This window comes from Euphorbia lathyris, chromosome 10 (genome assembly GCF_963576675.1).
Source record: "Euphorbia lathyris chromosome 10, ddEupLath1.1, whole genome shotgun sequence".
Taxonomy (NCBI): Eukaryota; Viridiplantae; Streptophyta; class Magnoliopsida; order Malpighiales; family Euphorbiaceae; genus Euphorbia; species Euphorbia lathyris.
The window spans coordinates 754,213-776,749 of record NC_088919.1 but is presented as its reverse complement, the minus strand read 5'-3'; the positions used below and the strand labels follow the sequence as shown (position 1 = coordinate 776,749).

Below are 22,537 nucleotides of genomic sequence, written 5' to 3'. Positions count from 1 at the left end.
TTGTGAAATTCTTTAGATTAATTTGATATATGTTTAAATTGATTTCTTAATTGACGTAATCTTATTACTTTTAATGATTTCAAATATTTGATATACTTTTTTGGATGTCAGTCTGAGAATCAGAATTGTAACGATGTTATAATTGATGAATTCGTTTTCTATTCTCGAAATTCATTTCTGATGGATTAGAATTGCGATTTATTTCAACATTTTTTTATTGCTAGTTTTTTTAACTACGTTTTTTTTATTTGAAATTGTGTTGAATTTTTATATTTAAAGTCAAATCAAGTTGAAAAATGTAATTTATCGCCGAAATTCAGAGATAAGAGAATAAAGAGATCATTGTTTAATTGCCTTTTTATGCGATTTTTTTGAAAAATTTGTATGGAGCTTGAATTATGTTATGAAAAAGAGACGAGACTTATTTGCTTAATAAGAGCTTATATAGTGTTTGATATTTTAGTAGTTTTGATTTTATGGTATTTAAATTAAGAATAAGGTAACAAAATAGGTCTAAGTTTTTTTGGGAAAATATCAATTTATGTTTAACATATAAAATAACATTAATATAGACTTAATGTTTAAAAAAAGTATTAATTTAGGTCTCGATAATAAAATATGACACATCATTCATGTTCTCTTAAGTTCTGATTTTTCTCTCCGACAGAACTTAATGGACTGATATGAATGACGTGTCACGTTCCGATATCGAGAGCTAAATTAATCCCTGAAAACATTAAGCCAATATTTTCTTATCCCTTTTTTCTGGAATAAGAAAACAATTTTCTAATTATTATTATTATTAAAAATGCACAAAAGTCTGGGCGGGAAAAGAAGGGGTTTATGAGGGAAGTGACAGTCTTTTTGCTTCTAAATTTGCTTGTCAGGGCTCCAATCCAATCCGATCCATCGCTGGCCTGGTTCTCTTCTTCTCAAGATTGACAATGGAGAGAATCCATGTAACTGTCAGAGCGCGACCACTTTCACCGGAGGATGCGAAGAATAGCCCCTGGAGAGTCTCAGGCAACTCCATTTTCATCCCTAATTACTCCAACAAGTTCGAATTTGGTACACTTTTCTCTCTCTCTTTAAACAATTAAGCTTCCCTCTTTCATTTCCCTTATTTGCGTAATTCAATTTTCTTTTTCATTAGATCGTGTTTTTGGAGAGGACTGCAAGACAGAAGAAATTTATAGAGCCCGTACCAAAGAGATTGTTGCAGCAGCAGTTGGTGGCTTTAATGGTGCATTCTCAATGTTTTTTTTTTAATTTTAAAATTACCAATGCACCGGATCATAATAGAATTTTCGTATATTAAGCTGGATATTTAGCCTGAATACATTTTGTTTTTTATTTCAATCTTTATTTCCTTTATTTAAGTTTTAGTAGCTGCGTTTTTTGTTTCTTTTCATTCTCTCTCCCCCTCTTTTTCAAAATGTAGGCACTGTATTCGCTTATGGGCAAACAAACAGTGGCAAGACGCATACAATGCGAGGCTCAGCCACTGAACCTGGGGTTATCCCTCTTGCAGTTCATGATTTGTTTGACACGATACAACAGGTAGCAGAACTCACAAAATAGCCATTTTTTTGCACTTTATTCTGCAGGTCTTTGTCTTAGATAAATATTCTGATTGTGGGTTAATGTAACCTGGATGGCGTTGAATGTGGGAAATCATGACATCTTTTCTTTTGTTGGGCGAGAAATATAGTTCATTTATGATTGCAAAAGGCAATATAATATGGCAGATGGAATGGATAATACTTAGAGATGGTGATAGTCATTGTTGTGCATTTGAATTTGAGAGCTTTGCCTATTTTATCTAGATTCTTGAAAATTTTATTGGTTTAAAATTGAAATTTTGTGGTGCTACAAATAGTTGATAAAGGTATGTGGAATTATTTATAGATACTTTTAAGCAAGCCCTCCCTGGCCTTTTATTTTGTTATTAAATTTCATACGACTCTCAAAAGTTTCAGTGATATACAATAGCTAGTGAATTTTGTAGTATTCCTAGGTACATGAAATTAGATATTATTATGTTGTTGGCTGCCAGCAGGATATCGGAATGGTGGAGAGAGATGGTTTAAGTTTATTTTTTAGTTGGGGACAATCTTGGAGTCCTGTTCTAACATTACTTGGAGTTAGCATATGCTAATATTTGTTAACTTATCTTTCAAGGTGGGGTATAGCCTTTTAGTTGCCTTATCTGTGATAGCCAGCTTTGTAATTTCATAAAATTTTAGTTTTCATCGTGAGCTGCTACTTTTATAGCAGCAGGCAGATTATTGAAATAAATTCAAGTTTCCAAACAATACAAAAATTGAAAAAAATTTGGTCAGCATACCAACATAGATATGGATTATGGAGAAAAGAAGAGAGAAAAAGAAGATGAAGAGAAGAATTGTATAGCTTAAAAGAAAAAAAGGTCAGATACTGAACAGTGAACAAAAATTGTACCTGCTGTTATCTGACTAAAACGCCTCAGGTGCTAGAGGCGATAGCTTCTATTCTAGCACCTCGCCTGCCTTCCAGTGCATGAGGCAATGGAATTCAAAACAATGCTGATGCTTGATGAATATAAAGGAAGTAAGTACACGAAAAGGAAAAAGTAAATAAGTTCAAAAAATTGCTCATAGCAGATGATTTATAGTTAATATTGAATAGCATTATTATTTCCATTCAAAGTTTGCTATCACTAACTTATTGCTTCTATTAATATTGAAAATTGGAAAATGGAAAATGCCTGTGGATTTAATTGAAATGATAAAAGTTTAACAATTACTGTTGAATTTTATTTAAGGTCTAGCCAGGTGAATTTTTGCCTTTTGAATTGTTGCATGTTAACTAGGATTTTAGAAGCTTAAGTATCAATATATATTGCTTAGAATTTAGATGATTCTGCTGGACCTTCTTCTATTTCATGGAAAATGCTATTGGGGTTTCCCATAAAGATGTACACGTCTGGGTTTTGTGGTTCCTTACATTACTATTAGTTGATAGGCATTCTTCGCATGTTAGGATGTCAATCGAGAGTTTCTTCTGCGAATGTCATATATGGAGATATATAATGAGGATATAAATGATTTATTGGCTCCTGAGCACCGTAAGCTTCAGATTCATGAAAGTTTAGAGGTACTTAAACACCTACCTGGCATAATTTGTATTATTAGCTATATTTTGTTATTCAATAATTATTTAATTTTTGTTCTCATATGTAGCGGGGGATTTATGTTGCTGGTTTACGGGAAGAAATTGTGGCATCTCCGCAACAAGTTCTTGATTTCATGCAGTTTGGAGAGTGTAACTAATTTCAAAATTTCCCCTTTATTCTACCAATTCATCATTTTGAAAATATTCCATATTGGGCTTGCTCATGTAAGCTTCACAATTTGATATGAAAATTGACACCTTAAATGGCATGCTACACTTTTCTTAAAGAAAAAGAAAAAAATTAGGCGTTTGACAAGATTTAATCTTTCAGTCCTTGCTCTTTTCACAGTAAATTATATATGGTTGGTGACTTTTCTGATATACTATATCTTTCAGTTATTTAATTATGCTTTTATGTCTCTCCTTTGTAATGATCAACCCTTTAACCATTCATCTGTTTGAAAAGCTTAAAACTAAAATTTAGGACTAGTGCATGATAGTTTTATTGGCTGGATAAAGAGTCAGGATTCTGAAAATGTCAAATGTTGGACGAAGGAAGTTGTTAAATATATAAAAATAATTTATTAGATTTTATTTTTCCCTTTAATTTTTATTAATAATTGTTCTTTATTTCATCTTCTTGAGCATCCCGACTATAAATGACATAATATTATAACTTGCCCCCCATCTCTCTTTCTCTCTCTCTCATGCATTGATGTTTGTCTAATATGCTAGCTTCTGGATGGGGCTAATATATATTTGTTGTCTTTACTGAATTTCAGCTCACAGGCACATTGGAGAGACAAATATGAATTTGTACAGTAGCAGGTCCCACACTATTTTCCGCATGGTAATTTTGACACTCCTTCCAGTATTTTTAGTTATATGATTGTATACATCCACTGCCTTATGTTTAAGCTGAATAGATAATCGAGAGTCGAGATAGAACTGAGGATGAGAATGTTGGGAACTCCTGTGATGCTGTCCGTGTATCAGTATTGGTGAGTTATTAGAGAAACTGTTTATACTTCTGTTTCTTTCACTATCACTTCCCTCCTGCCTCCCCTCCCCTTCCCCAGTAAAGAGAAAGTGTCCTGGTCATATTTCTTATTATCATGCTTGCTAATTATATATATGTATAAATTTTCCTTTTTTCTAGAATTTGGTGGACCTTGCAGGATCTGAGCGTGCTGCAAAAACGGGTGCAGAAGGTGTTCGACTGAAAGAGGGGTCACACATTAATAAAAGCCTAATGACACTTGGAACTGTAATTAAAAAATTGAGCGAGGGTGCCGAAAGCCAAGGGTAGGTTCTAGAACTTTTTTTTATATGGAATCCCTTGTATTTTCTTATGGATATGACGTTGGGGGCAATTACTAGTCTTTGTTTTATCTATTTTTTGATATTTGGTACAGGAGTCATGTCCCTTATCGAGATAGTAAACTCACACGAATTTTGCAACCTTCAATAGGTGGAAATGCAAATACAGCTATAATATGCAATATCACTCTTGCACAGGTAAACTTATTGAAGCTTGTTTGATGAAGTATGAATTGTTCACTTAATTTATTGAATATGTTTATGTTTGTAAAATATTCCCTATGTGAGACTTTTGGATAGTGAATTTATTGAATACATAATTATGTTTCTAGTACTAGTGTACGGAATTGGCATAATTCTTTGGATTTGTTGTGCCGTTTTGTGCATCTGAACCACACTTGCATAACCAATTGAGTTTTTGAATGTTCCATCCGAGTTGTCTTTAATAGTAAACACCCATTTACATCCAACAACTTTCTTTCCACCAGGCAAATTCACCAGGTCTCAAGTTCCATTAGCATCCAAAACATTCATTTCCTTTAGCCAGGTTGAGATAAGGCTTCTGAGACAGATTTAGGAACAGTTATAGAATCCCAAATGATCATAAGAAACAAAAAAAAATGATAGGATAAGTACAAGCATACCTTTGTGAAGTGCAACAAGGAGATTAGAAGTATATGGAGCTATATCACAAGTGGGATGTGATAGTGAAACATAGATTGGTACCGAACTAGAATAAGGAGGGCTCGTCCGTCTTGAATAGACTTGACGAACAAGAGGTTTGATAATTGTGTTGGTAAATTTTATGAAGTTTCGTGGACATGGTATTCCAACTCGCAATCAGCAACATCCCTTGGTTTTAAGATGTTGGATTGTGTGGCAAAGAAAGGACTATGTTCTATAAAAGGGGTAAATTGCACACTGATGGTCAATGAAGTTTGGGGTCAGTTTCAAAAAGGTTAATGAACTACATTTTGTTTCAATAAAGTCATTGAACTTTCCTTTTATTGCAATACAGTCATTCAGGCCTTTTCACACATAAAAATTATTGGAATAGTGACGTAACCGCATTGGAAATGACTGACTCTTACGTATTACATGACAACAAAAAACAATAAAAAATATATTTTTTATTTACTTAATTCAACTGCATGAAATTGTCCCGTGGCACTCAAAACAGAAAGGCGGAGACATGCGGTGGTGTGTGAGAGAGGTGGCGAAATGAAAGGTGGTCTGTGACAGCTACTCGTTGCTTTGTTGGTTGCCAGATTTTAGGGGCAGGCTGAGTAGGATAAGGACTTTCTTCTAGGAGCAGCGATGAGACAAGATCATGGCTGGAACACCTTAGACACCCAAATTTCTTCTCTCTAGGGTAGACCGGAATTGAACGAAAAAAAAGGATTGAACATAAAGAAACTGCTCATCAGGGCAACTCAGATCCTACAATTCCTCTATATACAGCTATACATTCCTTAACAGTAATAAACTATTGCTTACAATAATTGTACAAATTTTGCGTGAGATTTTTGGAACTGGCTGCTTGGGATATTCATTTTCAATGAAGCAATAAGGTCACTTTGTTTTAGGAAATTCTGATCAAGAAAAGAACGAATGTCTTATAGAACTTCACTATGTTATTCTTTTGTTTCCATCTATTTGGCCAACATTCCTGAATAATCATTACATTTATGAAAATTGTCATGTGTAGCCTATCCTTGTATAATTGTCATTGTACCTTACCCTTGGTCAACTCAGCAATTTGATTGAAGTTGAGTGTATCTTTTTTATTGCAGAGTAGTTTCTAGGAGGTGTTAAGAACAAGCTATTTGGTATATTCAATGAAACAGCAGGGTCATTGCAATCATTCGAATATTTGTTGGTTGCTTGTGTTGGGAGTTAGCCTATTGTCCTAAATAATACAACAGTTTACACAAGTTAGCAACTTTAGACAAATATTTTAATTTTAATTTTATAATATTACACTTCAACTTCAGAAATTGTCTCAATTGTAGTCATAAAATTGGCAAGATTTATTTAATATGTTGATTTAGATAGAATATTGAGGCTGTGCTTTAAACAAGTAAACATTATTTGAATAAGCAACAAGGTCCTAGTCTAATATGCATAGAAGTTTCATTGCATGCTTGCTGATTCATATTTATTGGATTTAACTATGGTGCTAATGACTTTGGTTTTGATGCTAGATTCATACTGATGAGACAAAAAGCAGTCTTCAATTTGCAAGTAGGGCATTACGTGTCACAAACTGTGCTCATGTGAATGAGGTTTTGCTCTAATTTATCTTTCTTTTTCCATAAACATGTTCCTTTCATTTTCTAATCTTGGTTTTATATATTTTGAATTCCTTTTTGGGATTTTTTATGAACTGTTCCTGTATTTTCCTGGTAATTGCATCTTTTGATTTTGAGAGTGCGCTATTTAATTTGCTTGAGCTGTGACTGCTCTTTTTATGCCAGATTTTGACAGATGCTGCCTTGTTGAAGCGTCAGAAGAAAGAAATTGAGGAGCTTCGTGGAAAATTACAGGTTGGAAGCACTTGGACTATAGATATGATCATTTACATGGAAGCCTTTTTTACTTCTCACTTTTAAATTTATTTTTTGATAGTATAAACTTATTAACAATATTTCATTTCATTAGGGTTCTCACTCGGGACATTTGGAAGAGGAAATTCTTAACCTTCGGAACACATTATTACAGGTTTGATAATTATAGTTTTATGTTTAATCTTTTAGAAGGATTACATATTCGGAAAGTTTGAAAAATATTTTTTATAGTCTGAATTGGAGAGGGAACGGATAACTTTGGAGTTGGAGGAGGAAAAAAGAGTCCAGGCTGAGCGTGAGAAGGTATTGCAAGAGCAGGCCAAGAAAATAAAAAACTTGAGCTCGATGGTATTGCACTCCAACAGGGAAGAAAATCATGATCAACAAAAAAAGGTTCGTATTGCTTGCCACTTGCTGTGATAATATAGTTTATCAGGAAAGTATTGTATTGCAGTTTTCTCTTCAATGTTAATATGGTCCTGGAGCAGTTAAGGAGTAGTCTCCTGCAATAGTTGTACCATATAAGTTGATAGTTAAGTAATTTGCAGTAAGCCTAGGAATCTTAACCCCTAATGCTTTATTAGAGGGAAACAATTTATGATTGCTAAGTAGACCTCTGACACCACAATTGAGTGCACAAATTGCCATTTTTATTTGAGAATCAAATGTTCCCTGATCTGGCGTCCCAAAAGTGCATGGCCTAGACTTTCTTTTTTCTTGGCAAAATAATGATGTTTGTGTTCTCTTTTTGATGATTGGTAATCTTAATGATGCTTTCATGGAGCTAAGTTAGGAGTCCAGCCTAATTTGGTGAATACGAAGGGTGCTGATTTGTGCACAATGCTACCGATTATATAGCTTAGTTGTTTGTCCAAATAGCAATTACATGTTGTTACTCTCTGAATTGGCGCAACGGTAAACGTTGTTGTCGTGTGACCAAGAGGTCATGGGTTCGAGTCTTAGGAGCGGCCTCTTGCCAAATAAATTGGCAGGGGAAGGCTTGCCCCCAGTACACCCTTGTGGTGGGACCCCTCCCTGGACCCTCGCTCAGCGGGGACGCGTAGTGCACTGGGCCGCCCTTTACTCTCTGAATTTCATTCTATACTCTTGCTGTAGAATATCATTTTAAAAGCTCTGTAAGAAAAAACAAATAGGGAAAAGCAGTAATTGCCCCATGTTTTTGGTTCTAAATTCGTTGTTTGATCCTACAGGGGAAGAGACGGGATACATGGTGCCCCAGCAAAGTTTCATGGAAAAATGTTGAAGAGGTATTTTCGTCAGCATTGCTTATTACAACACATCCATTTTATCTCTCCTTTTGCAAAATAGATTTTATACTCGGCTGGATAATGTAGTAGAGGTTTATACTCATTGTCTGCATGCTGGAGGTCAATTTGACTTGTGATAACTAAATGGCGCTGAAGCTTTACTATGGACATTTTTGGGATTCTTTAGATGGAGTACAGGACATCTTGTTTTTATTCTGATATAATGTGTTGCCTGTTGAAGAAGCACTTTCCTTGAACCTTTTTCGCACAATCTGTGTAGCCTGCAATAACTGAAGTTAATTGTAGTTTTCAAACTTTTTATAAACAATGGAACATTGTGTACTAGCACTTCAGCTTCTTAAAGAAAAAGGTTATTTTGCTCCCAAAGTTTCTCATACATTGGATCCAAAACATGCACGTGTTGGGCATTGGTGGTTGGAATTATTATTTCCTCAATTGGCGATAATTTCAGTAGGTATTTTGCAACATAAGCACTTGGATGCTTTCGGTGATTCACATATGCTTATTATTATTATCCAGTAAAACGTTAGCATATGTGTTTATGTTTTAATATCAAATAAAAAAATTGACCAGTGATTGGACGTTCTAAGGATTGCTATTATTTCTTATATTCAGAATTCTTAGAATTGTTTGCTAAGCAAGATGTCAATAATGATTTTGCTATATTTCCTCTTTCCTTTTATGGTTCTTAAGTTAGTTTTGCCTCATGATCCTAGATGCATGCTGCTGAGCATATACTCCAAAGTATTTAATGAGACTTGGGGCAATTCAGTTTATTTGATGCAAGCTGATTGTGTACTAATTTGATTTAGGTGGATCCTAATATCCAATCAAGGGCTTCTTCTGTAAAACCTATGAGAGGTACCCCTGATATTGGCCCACTTATTCCATTTGATGATTTGGTGAGTGAAAATGAAGGTGGGGGAAACTTCATCCAGCAACTTGAGGATTGTAACACTAATTTACCAGAAGACTGTATTCTTCCTGATGCACATGCCTTATTGCATGTAACAAATAGAAGAAAGGTGGCACCAAGAAAGAAAGGCTACCTTGAGGTTTGTACAATGCCATTCATTGACTTGTTTCACATTTTGAGCCATGCTTATATTTATGCTTTTGCCAGGAGGATCATGAATTGGTAGAAGTACAAGCAGAATATGAAGAATTGCTTCTGAAATTCGAAACTGAGGTTATTTGCCTTTTCTTAGGACTTCAACTAGCTTGAGACTTTGATCTGCCATAAGTGTTGTTCTTCATATTATTATTTATTATTATTTCCATGCAGAGGACTACGAGTCAGATGCAGATTGATTGTTTGACGAGACAGCTTGCTGACACAAATAATTATAAATCTGCTAAATGTATCAGCTGTTTGACCAGCCATGGCTATAGAAATTCCGATCACATGGACAAAAATGTAAGTTTGAGGGAGTCGGAGGCAATTCATGTGATCAAACAACTTCAAGAAAAGGTTTGTTTTTGTTTTGCCTCAGTTCGGTTTATATTTAAACTGCATGTTTTTAGTTTCCTTTTGTAATGTATGCATATTTCTTATATGTATTCTAGCTCATATTTGTTGATATTTTTTCCTATATTTCAGTTTGGGATGTGATTTACGTTTCATTTTTCACCTTTCAGATTATGACCTTAGAAATGGAGAAGTCTTCTAGCCACCAAAGTCTAGATAGCATTGTTGAACTAGCAACAGAGCAAAGTATATGTGCGAGGGAGAAGTTTGAAGAGGTAATAATGTTTTCTGCCCTATCATGGGGTGAACTGCTTTTATATCTATGATAAGAATAGGGTAAATCCAGACTTCTATAATGGAATCCATACCTATCTGGTGAATTTAGCCGTGTACAAGGGATTCTCCATTATGTAAAAATGAACTTCCATTCTAGGAATCACCTCCTCCAAATGTTTGGTCTAATTCCCACCATGAAAAGTTTCATATGATTTGGATTATAGTAGCTGTGAGTATCTGTTGTTGGTTATTACTTCATATATGTAAACAAAGATTGGGAGAAGTATATTGTATATTTCAATGAGAAAGATTGCACACACACACACACACACACACACACACACACACATATATATATATACGCACACACACCTCAAAGCCCTACTAACTAGGAAAGAATGAATCAAATTAATTCTGATTCCTATGATCAAGGCTATAACTAAGGAAACTGATTCCTATTAATTCTGTATGTACATTTATGACACCCCCCCTCTAGCATGAGCATAGATATTAGTCATGCTCAACCGATACATATTATAGTTGACCCGATTCCCTGGTAGAGCTTTGGTAAGCGCATCTGCTAAACTGGTCGCCCTTCTGATATGTGGAGTTGTGATTGTACCATCTTTTTACTTTTCCCGAGTAAAATGACAGTCAACTTCTATGTGTTTGGTTCTTTCATTGAACACAACTTTATTGGCTATATAAATAGTAGTTTCGTTATCACACAACTTTGTTGGTTTCGTCTAAGTAAACCCAATCTCACCAAGTAGATGACATAGCCATACAAATTCACATGTAGTTTGTGCCATAGCCAAGTATTTGGATTTTGCACTCGATCTAGAAACCACACTTTGCTTCTTGTTCTTCTAAGATACAAGATTGCCCCCAACAAATACACAATATCCGGTGGTAAAACGCCTATATGTAAGATCTCCATCATAATCTGCATCTGTGGTGACCACAGTAGTGTTCACATAGACATCGTCAGATCTAGGCTCATTAAATCTAAGCCTTAGGATGCTTTGAATCTCCACCCTAAGATTTTAATCAGCTATACCACGTCCTTCTAGCATAATCTACATTCCAACATGTTGTTCTCGAAGGGGACATGAACTTGCTTACCACACTCACTGGAAAGGCTATATCAGGGCGGTGATTGTGAGCTAGTTCAACTTTCCAACAATTCCTCTATATTATTTAGGCTTCTCAAGTAAATTACCATCTTCAACTTTTGACTTCACATTTGGTATCGTAGGTGCATCAGAAGTATTTGCCTCAATCAAACCAGCATCAGTCGAAACTTCTATCTAAGAAGTATTTCAATGGTCCTAGGTCTTTTGTTTAAGTACCAATGAATGCTTTTAACTTTGTAATTCCAACTGCATCATTCCCGATGATCACTATGTCATCAACATACACTACCAATACAATACGTCCAAAACTTGATGATGCAAAGAAAAACAGAATGATCATATAAACCCAAGTGGTTGCTCCATATAAACCTTCCCACGTAAATCACCATGTGAAGAATGTCTGCTTGACATGAGTTGATGAAGCACCTAATTGTAAGTAGCGACCAAGGAAATGAACAGGCGGATCGAAGAAAGTTTGGCAATTGGGGAAAAAGTGTCTAAATAGCCAATGCCATATGTTTGAGCATAACCTTTTGCAACCAAGCGAGTTTTCAATCTAGCAACAAAACCATCAGAATTCATTTTCACAGTAAACACCCGCTTACAAACCAATAGCTCGTTTTCTATGCGGAAGAGTCACAAGATTCCAAGTGTGATTATGTTCAAGTGCTTTCGTTTCTTCCTTCATTGCCTCTTGCCAACCAGGATGAGCCAATGCTTCAGTAGGAGATGAGGGAACAACAACAGAGTCCAAGGAGGCTACAAAAGACTTGGAGGAGGGTGACACGGCATTATACGATACAAAGGAAGAAACATGATAAGTGCGAGTTTGAGCTCCAAATAGAAGTAACAGATTTAGAGGACTTTCTCGAGACAGTTGACATCACAGAGCAGTCGGAAATGGTGGGGCGATGATGGAACAGTAAATTGGAGCTCAAATAGAGGCTCCACGCGCCGGCATTTGGGAGAGGCAATGGAAGTGTCGGTGGTGCGTGAGTGTCACTCGCTGCTTGGATGGTGGTAGGACTTTGTGGAGAGACCTTGGTGCTAGAGGGGATGAATGGGAGGGCCGGTGAGAGAAATATAAACAAAAAAAGTCACCCAAGAGACCGAAACTCTTTGACTGGGAAACGCAACCTAGAAAACAGAAACCCAAAAACTCAAGAGACCTAAGCTCTTATACCATGTAAACAGAGAGAATGAGAAATATATTGTATATTTCAATAAGAAAGACTACAAACATATATATCCATCAAAGGGCAACTAACTAGGAAAGAATCAATCAATTTAGTTCCGATTCCCATGATCATGGCTTAACTAAGGAAAGTGATTCCTATTAATTCCTATATAGATATGTACATTTATGACAATAGAGAATGCCTTTCAGATCCTACAAACAGTAGAAAACCTCAAAATATATTTCCTTCGCCTAATTAGAGGAAAATTACTTTAGTGGATAACTCTTGCTGATTTTCAAGGTTCCATGAATTGTATTGATACTGTTCACCTCTTACTTCCGTATTTTAGACATGGAACATTACAAGCTGGAACATGAAAGAATTGAAATCTTATCTAAATACTATAATAAGTGCTACAGTGTCCATTCTTGTAAATCGTTTTCTCTAGAGACCTTGTTTATTTTTGCAATAAATGGTTAATAAAGGAGACATGTATTAGTTAGATGTTTAGATTGACCCGATCTAGTATTCTTGGGAGAATCAGACATTGCACTTTGAGTTTTTTCTGGCTTGGTGTGGGTTTGATCATCATTTAGTCCTTGAACCATTACTGCACATGCCTCGAGTAAATGAGTAGGTGAGGCTTATATCAAAATTTATTTTGGCTTTTCTTTATTTTCTTCCCATGTGACTATTTTTTCTTCTTTGTTCTGCCCTCAGCTGCATGCTAACACCTTTTTAATTTCTAAAAGTATTTGGGAAGTTATATCTCCAACAAAAATTGTTATATCTAGGTTGTGAAAGATGCGTAACAATAGGGTGATTGTTTGAAAAACTTCAATTAATAAAAGGTGTTAGAAATTAATATAAAATAATAAAAGCTATTATTGAGCCTTAACTATTAGCTTAAGCTTTTGGTTCAAATGGTTCCTTGAGATGGCGGCATCAAAGCCTCTTAGAGCAAGTGGTCGAGGGATCAAATCCTGACAATTCCATTAAGTGGTGAAATTTCAACACATTGTCAGATAGCCCTGTGTTGTCCACTCTTCACGCTCAGAGCGGGAGAGTGCAAAAATATACATATTTTGATGTAGGGTGTCTCTCTTCTGTGTGATTAATTGCCATTGAATATTTTTTGTTGTCTAAGAAATTTGAAATAGAAATATTAATGCAGAAATGAACTGTTAAATAAAAGAAAAATTAGAAATAAATATTAATAAATAATTAAATGAATATTAAATTGAAATATTCAAATTACTAATTTATTTAAGTAATTTATGTAAATAGTTGAAATAGAAACTAAAGTTCGATGTGCTGACAGAAAAAAACTAGATTCCCTTTTTTCTTCTTCTGGCTTCATGATTTTGTGGTTACGAAAAGCTTTTGTCGTATTTTTGCTAACTGGAGTGTGCTTTTCAAATTCTGTAGCTGCATGAAGAGATACAAAATGCAAGGGAAGAGGCTAGGGCTGCTCGTGAACAGCTTGCTTCCAAGGAATCTGCAAGATTAATTGATGTGTGTCTTTTCTAGTTTCCTATTTGATTTATAGCTCTCATTTAGTCCTTGTTCTTCCATCTGTCAACATTTGCGTATATAATAACGTAAAATGTTTTTGTCCCATATCATATGGTTGGTCCAATCCTAGTATCTAATTCTACCGTGTTTTGCAGGTGGCTATTGACTCTGACCTAAAGATTTCAAATGAGATAGAAGATATTGTATCTGAAGTTAAAATCTCTAATAATGTTTTGGAGAGTGTTTACTCACTTTTGAATGAGGAGTTTCAAAGCTATTCCACAATATGTACTGTGTTCAAGGTGAGTATTGTGCAATCTGTCTCTCCCTTTTCTCCTTTCACTTGCATTACGTTTTGAATATTTATTCAATCTTAGGTAGGCTGTTCATATTATTGGATCCATAGTTATGTGTTTTCTCTCTCTCTCCCTCTCTCTCTCTTCCCTTGTCGTGGGTTTAATTGTTAGATTGTGACCCAGGATTTTAAGAATTTGATGAGTGAAAGCACTCAGAAGCAAAAGTTGATTCTTAGTAATCATGAGAAGTTAGAATTCTGCATGATGCAAAAAGTTGCTGAACTGGAAAATGAGAAGGTATTTTCATTTGTATATGTGATACATAAGCTGCAACCATACCCAAGAAACAATATTCACTTGGTAAAATGCAATGCAGCTTCTTTTATACCACCAATCAGTCAATCTCCAGCAACAAATAGAAAAACTGGAACAGGATGCATTGAATTATGAAGAGTACTTGAGAGTAAGCCTTTTCTTTCTTTTGTTTTTCATTGAATGCTTTCAGACATTCAGTACATTGGTTGGTGTATCATGTCTGACTTCTTTATTTGCTACAGGAACTTTCGGAGCAACATAATCTGGAAAAAGAAACATTACTTCATAATATTCAAAGTCTTGAAAGGGAAATATCATCATGTTCCTTGGCCAAGGAAAAGGAAAATATGAGAAAAGATCTTGAGAAAACAAAAGCCAAGTTAAAAGAGACTGAGTTCAAGCTCAAAAGTGCAATTCAGGAGAAAACTAAACTGGAGGTGTTGTTCCTGCTACAGCAGTAATAGATCTGATTTTCCATCTTGCATTTAAGTTTCCCATTTTATGACCATACATGGATATACTGCATTGTAGGGTGAGAAAGCATTTGTTGAAAGGGAAGTCAAACGCTTGCATGGCCAAAATAATCGCCTCGAGCGGGACATCAACAAACGTGAGAGTCTTGCTGGTAGAAGGCGCGATTCATTTGCTGAGAGTTCAAAGGGGTTTGATCCAAGAAATCCAAAAGGTCTTGCAGTTTCATCAATGCAGGTGCGTATCCCATCTGTTTCGTATGCCTTCTATGAATGTTGGCTGGCCTGTTGATATCATTCTGAATATTCTAGCCTAAATAGTTATTTAAAGTTGTATGTTTATGATCTATATTCGATTGGTTTAGTTTTCTGTGATTCCATGTCTTACTGATATGCTTGGATTTAGCTATTATCTATGACAATGACTTATTCTATTCTCTGTTGCTCCATGATTATCAACATTACCACTTTCACATTATGAATGGTAGTTGATTTTCAAGTGTGCGATAAGATGTTCTTTAAATGATTTTGAATCAGACAACGTATTTATTATTAGCATTAGATATTTACGTAAAATATCTCACTTTTTATTCTTGCAATGCCTTGTACTATTACTAACACAAGCACTTGGTGATTTTGGTAAATGCTAATCTTTTCTTAGGAAGAGTTATTCCCTTAAGTTGCAAGTCTTTGCTAAGCATTTGAGAAGGAGCAACATTGTTTTGATTGCACGATTAAATCAGTTCTAACCTTTTCTCCTTTTTCCCTTCTCTTAACTTTTTTTTTCTTATATTGTTTAGGAAGAATACAAAAAGTTGGAAGTACTTGCTTTTGAAATGGAAGCAGCTATTGAATCCCTGGAAGAGGATAAAGAAGAGCTTATATCTTCAAAAAAGCTGGAGTTGGAAGCCCTTTATGAGGAGTTGAATACATCAAATACCAACTATAATATGTTGCAGGAGGAGAATTTGGGCCTAGTGAGTTTTTGTCCATTCTTCTCACTATTTCTTCTGTGTAATATTTTGGCTTAAGACTTAATAAAAATAAAACCTTATCTGAGTTAATTACTATTATTGATTATTGAATTTCTAGTGAATAATGTGTGTTTTTTGCATTTTATTCTTCTCTATTGATTCAGAGACAAAGATTAGAAGAATCTACACTAAAGCAGCAAAAAATGGAAAATGACATCAAATTGTTGGTAGAAGGAAAGGAAGAGTTAGGAATGGTAAACTAGCATTTAAATTGATTGTGAAGCAATAATTTTCTGTTTTTGCTCTGTACTCTTATAAGCAAAATGTTTTGTTTTTGCAGCAACTTAGTAACTCGCTCTTGGAAATGGAAGAGGAAAAGGCAATATGGACAGCCAAGGAGAGAATTTCAGTTGCAACAATAGAAGAGAAGACAAAATTATACGATGCAGAGGTTTCATCATTGTCTAAAGCATTGTTGGAGGCAAGTGCAAGATTTTGTTCTTTAAGAAAGTTTACATAGTTAGGGCTGTATCTACTATGATGGTGTTTTCTTGATTGCAGCATTCCAACTAGCTTTGTCCATGTCATCATTTGCCTATTCTGTTCAAGCATGTTTTAACAGTTCGCATTCTCTTTTTGTAGCATGCAAGCTTTTATTACAGAATTCTTCTTCTTATTATTATTCTTATTGTTACTATTATTATTATTGTTGTTGTTGTTATATGTTAGTTCTCCATTTCAGTATCTATAATAGTCCTGTTATAATAAGGTACAACTTGTATGCAATTTTCATCTAGTGCTCGATAATGCTGAATTGTTCTTTGGAACTAGAGAAAATATTAACTTCAAGAAGATAATTTGGACATATATTGACTAGATATATTTCATCGATATGATTTGTTTTGACTATTTTAAATATGTATGCATACAATAAATGTACACACTTGCGCACAAGTAGGCCTTTACATTCAAATTTATCCTTGAATGCATTGATACAGTGATGAAGCCAAAATTATTTTCTAAAGGAGGCCAAAGTAAGGGTGTGTTAGAGATTTCAAAGGTCCGTCCTAAAAGTAATTTTTTTACTGAAAACATGAGGGGCCAATTACATTTTTGTAGGTATATTATCATACTTGCTCTATCAAACACCTGTTGTGACCTCTCAGCACTATAACTTCTACTTTAGGCGATCAAAACAGAAAGGGTTATCTTATTTGAGCAATTGCTTATTGTCATTAAATTGTGAATTGTGCTAAATTTTCAGGTGGGAAGTGAACTGGAGTCTTGTAGGGAAGAATGTCAAGTCTTCAAAGAAAGATTGGCACGCTCTGAAGACAAAATAAAATGGGAGTTGCAATCCAGGTTTGTTTTGACATAGCTATAATATAAAAAACACATATAACTACCATAATCATTTAAAAGTAGATCAATCATTTCGGCATTGTTTGTATGAATTCATCAGGTTTATTTATACCTGTTCTTTTTTTTAATGTGGGTGTTTCACATATGGGTTTGTTGGAAAAAAGATCAAGGACAAAGGAAAAAAAAATGAGGATTTTAAGAATCTCCAAGTGTAAATAAGTTTACATGATTTGTTTATTTCGTTGTATCTAGTGTCAAATGGGGTACCTTTCTGTTAAAAGCATTAGGGTTTGCGTGATCATGTAGTTGCCAGATAATGTTTAGCCACCCTAAGTTACTAGGAGTATGCATGGCTTGGTTTGCTATGATGTAGGGGATCAGGAGACTATATATTATTTCGTTGATTTCTTGAGTGACCCATCATACTAAATTACTGTGTTGCTCCTTTTGGAACCTATAAGAGCCTTATAATATTGTGGTTGTGGTGGTTGCTTGTCATGCAAGCCATAGAAGTAAATTTAGTGGGTGTTGTCTATGTAATGCTCTAAGGTTCCTTTATGTTTTCTTCACAGTTTAAACTTTGAATGCAGTATTAGATTTCCAGCACTTACTTGAAAAAACATTGATGGCATTTCAGTGCAAGGTATCTGCAGTTTTGGAGATGTAGCTTAAATTGCAAATTTATCTTATGCTAGTGAGCATGTTAGAAGGAACGAAGAGATGCAAATTTCCCAAGAAAAAGTGGAAACCTCTGTAACTTGTCAAAACAATGAAAAGATAGCTTCTGCATGTCTGCACACACATACATATGATAGAAAGAGAGAGAGAGAGGCCAACCATATCTTGGAGACATTTACTGTTTATTTATACATTGTATTCATACTTTAAATGCTGAGATGGAAATTAAAATTATTTGAGAAATCAAACTTGTGTTCATGTTTTCTGTTATTCCAGTATGGAGAAGTCTCTGGAGATTAACCAACTAAAAGACGACATAAATAGGCTTGAGGTTGAGAGGAAAGAAGCTCAGGAGGTAATGGTTTCCTTGGCATTCATTAGTTATTTTTCTGTTTCTTAAGATGTTGAATCAAAGGTCATTATTTACTTCTTTTTGTCTTTGCTTATGGAGCTTCATTGTGCATGTAAAAAACTGTATGCTCATTCAGAAGGAAAATAGTTATCCTCAAGTGGAATAAACTATAAAGGAAAAAATCGTCTATTGATATCATTTTAGGAATAAGTTCCCATACTTTTGCATCAATCTGTTTGTTTAACTGATTAGCTTTGTCTACAAAATCTTCTGAGGCAATTTTTAGTCATGTCCAAGGTATGCTAAACTAGGAAAGTGTACAAACAGGAAAGCAATTGAAGAATATTGTGTCTTCTGTTAGAATTGTTAGGGTATTTATACAAAGAGTCAATTTCTAAGATAGAAAAGCCACTACAGTAAAACCTCTATATAGGAATACACTTGGGACCAGACTATTTGTATAACAATTCGGAGGTTATTACTAAATAGAGTTTGGTAATAGAGGTTATTATTACCAAGTTGGGACCGAGTTTTTTTATAACAAAATAGAGGTTATTCCTATATAGAGGTTTTACTGTAAATACTAATAAATGTAAACCCCTATCATTATGCTCTATTTCCTATACTCATGCTATAACAACTAGTATTCATATTTGTAACACTCCCCTCAAGCTGGAGCATAGATATTTATCATGTCTAGCTTGTTACAAATATTAATTTACCTGAATTCCATTTAAGACTTTAGTAAAGATATCTCCAAGATGAGCTTTTAAATGAGCTACAAAACTATCAGAATTGACTTTAACAACAAACACCCATCGACATCCAGTAGACTTCTTCCCAGCATGTAAATTTACCTCCCAAGTACCAATAGCATCCAAAGAATTCATCTCTTCTATCATTGCATTGCGCCGACCATGATGTGATAAGGTCTCTGAGAGAAATTTAGGAACAATAGTAGAATTGAGGGAAACAACAAAAGAATGTGAAGTAGAGGAAAATTTATCATATAAAACCAAAGCAGACTTAGGATAAGTGCAAGTTGGTATAACTTCGCAAAGTGCAATAAGAAGTTCAGACTTATCTGGATTTGTTTCAGAAGTTCGATACCCTTTCTCAAGACATGGATAACCAAGAAAGACACATTTCTTGGCTTTAGGGTCGGGTTTAGTGACTTGTGGTCGAACATCCCAAACAAAACAAGTACTCCCAAAGATTTGCGGTGATACATGAAACAATGGTTTGTTAGTGTCAGATATTAATATGAATTGGGCTTTAACTACCAGCTTATACTTTTAGTTCAATTGGTTTCATCATGTGGTATCAGAGACTCTTTGACCAAGTGATTAAGGGGTGGAGCTTTTAGTTCAATTGGTTCCATGACAGTTAAGAAATAGGGCACTATGAGTCTCACCCTATAAGATTGAGGAAGGCATTCAGTTAATAAGAAAACACGTGTCTGAAATAGAAGGGCCTTGACTTTCTTAAGAAGATGGCAATTTTGCGTTTGGCCAGACCATTTTGAGAGGGTGTATCAACACAAGAATATTGGTGAAGAATACCACTTTGAAGCATGAAAGTTTGAAATAATCCAGAAAAGTATTCTTTAATTGTCACTTAACTTATGGACCGGAACATTAAATTGAGTTTTAATTTCAACACAGAAAGCATTCAATGAGAAATGAATTCAGAACGACATAAGACAAGTGGTTTGAGAATAATCATCCACAAAAGTATCAAAATACTTGAAACCAAGTTTAGACACTACATAGTGTCTGATACAACCAAAGAATTGCTCAAGAAAATTCCAAACACCAAACCAGGTTGACTGGAAAAGATGCTTGGAAAAGGGAAGTTGATGCCGGAATGACCAACTGAAGAAGTAACGCCCGTGTGCCACGCCAACGCGTGGGAGAAGGGGTGGAGATAGCAATGGCCCGTGATACTCACACCAACTCCATTGACTGCTGAATTTGAAGGAGAAACGATCTTGAGGACTTTCTCTGGGAGAGCTTAGTCCCAGCTGTCTGCTCACAAGGGCAGACTGATCGTGCAACGGAGAAAAAAAAAATTGAACGGGAAGAGTCTTCTCACAAGGGCAACTCTGATACCATGTAGAAACAGGAGAGGAATTGAATGCTAATAAACGCAAATCCTAATCATTATGCTCTAATTCCTATAATCATTCTATAACAACTAGTATACTCAAACCAATTTATTTTAGGTAGATTGTATCAAATTCTTTGGTCTAATTAGTAAACCTGTCACTTGTGGTCTAATTATTTACTTTCTGCATAACAAATCCTGTATTTGGTCGTTGTATTTAAGTAAGCAATTGGATATTGTAAGTTTAAAGGGATTTCGTCAAAAAGATCATGTATTAGTATATGGATTTTATGTTTGAAAATATTATGTCAGTGCACTTTCAGACATTGCTGTTGTTGAAGTAGAGAAATATATGGTGTGAAAACAGGAAGAAGTGAAGAATAAGAAGGAAAAGGCGAAACTCCGAATGATGCTTCGAGGAGCACAAGGGAAGTTAGATGGTTATCGGTTTAGATACGAGGAGCAAGTGGATGAGTCGGAGGCGATGAACAAGCAATATAATGAGGCAACAAGAAATTTGAAGCAAATGTTGGCAGTCTTTGGAGAAGAGAATCTCAACCTGAAGAAGCAACTTGCAGAAAAAGGGATAAGCAAGTGAAATTGATTCATTCTTTGTACAGTATATAATGTGTTTATTATGGCCAAATGTTAATACAGAGGCACAAACATTCACGCCTTGATTCCTAATACATAATTTGCAATCTCTTGTTTGCTAAGAAAAATGAGTTGAGTGATTAACAATTTCATTTCAATAACCAATTGATTTTAGATAGATTGTACTATTAATTCGAACATGATTAATATAAAAACTATTATTGGACTTTAACAATCATCTTAATTTTTTTAATTTCATTGGTTCCATAACATAGTATCTTAGCCTTTTGGCAACCTCATTAATCGGTGGAATTAAAAACACATAGTGAGATGGGGCTATGCTGTATAATATACAACACAAGGCATTTGAACAGGGGCGAATCTAGGATTTCTCCCCCATGGGGCAAACAATATAAAATAACTTTTATCCAAAAAATAATAATTATACAAAATCATAAATCAAAGCTCAAGTTCAAGTAAAATAGTAGTTGAAATATAAAATCAAAATTCAAATAGGAGCAAAAAAATACCAAAGCAGAGAGGCATAGATCGAAGATGGAGTGCCGGACCAACGATCAATGATCCGACTACGGAGGGATTGGTTGCCGATTTTGATTTAATCTTAGTTAGCATTAAGGACCTATTTAGTTTTACATTTAAATATTTACTTTTTTTTATTATTTTTGTTGTAAACAAAACGATGTTGTTTTGCTTTAAAACAGAATTAAAAAAATAAAAAGACAATATTAGATTTAAAACCATTCTCCATCCTCAATTATAGAACTAGTAAACCTTAAACCCCCATTGATGAAGGGGGGCAAAGCTCTAAAACTTCAAAATTAATACCTGAGTTTTAAAAAAAATCCAAATGTCAGTGGGGGCAACTGCCCCCAATACCCCCATACTGGATTCGCCCCTGCATTTGGGTGCGGGTGTGTCAGTTGAATGGATTATATAAATGATAAATTTTCATTCAATCACAATATTATTTTTAACTTCATTTTTTTATACGTTAAAATTATTGACTAATATTTTTATATTCAATATTTATTTTTAGTATTTATCAAACAGAGTTGCCTAGTTTAATACTTTTAACACTTGTAATATTAAATACTTAAAATTCAGTACGATTAAATTGGACTAAATGATTTAAAATATGAAGATTACTCTTTACTCTCTCTGTTTCAATAACAAAACATCTAGTTTTTTTTTTCTTTCTATTTTATGTTTTTTTTTTCTCTTACATAATCATAATCTCCTTAAAAGTAATTGATTTATTGATTTTTATATAATTATAGAAATTTTATTCAAAGTAGTGTAAAACTTATTCATTAATAAATAAATAAAAATTATTTTAACAATTATTAAAATATTTAAAATTTTAAAAGTGATTTTCTTTTTATCTCTAATAAACTTTAGGTGTGAAATGGATAAACAGTATGATCTTTTTATAAAAAATTAATAATAGCATTCAATGTTAGTTTAAAG

The 22,537-nt window shown here is 34.4% G+C and overlaps 1 protein-coding gene across 1 annotated transcript; it reads left to right on the top strand.

The window, feature by feature from the left end:
* The first annotated feature begins 830 nt into the window (after positions 1-830).
* Positions 831-21,255, top strand: LOC136209970 (kinesin-like protein KIN-7O). The gene is made up of 30 exons (XM_066001609.1): positions 831-1,068; positions 1,154-1,243; positions 1,442-1,560; positions 3,022-3,135; positions 3,222-3,303; positions 3,936-4,003; positions 4,080-4,154; positions 4,313-4,458; positions 4,569-4,671; positions 6,678-6,758; positions 6,951-7,019; positions 7,135-7,194; positions 7,272-7,433; positions 8,252-8,308; positions 9,142-9,384; positions 9,453-9,518; positions 9,615-9,800; positions 9,968-10,072; positions 13,816-13,902; positions 14,058-14,204; positions 14,382-14,495; positions 14,575-14,661; positions 14,756-14,950; positions 15,045-15,221; positions 15,784-15,960; positions 16,122-16,211; positions 16,298-16,438; positions 17,222-17,319; positions 18,274-18,352; positions 20,823-21,255. Exons 1-30 carry the CDS (start codon positions 945-947, stop codon positions 21,051-21,053), a joined length of 3,573 nt encoding a protein of 1,190 aa, XP_065857681.1. The 5' UTR covers positions 831-944; the 3' UTR covers positions 21,054-21,255.
* The last annotated feature ends 1,282 nt before the right edge of the window (positions 21,256-22,537 follow it).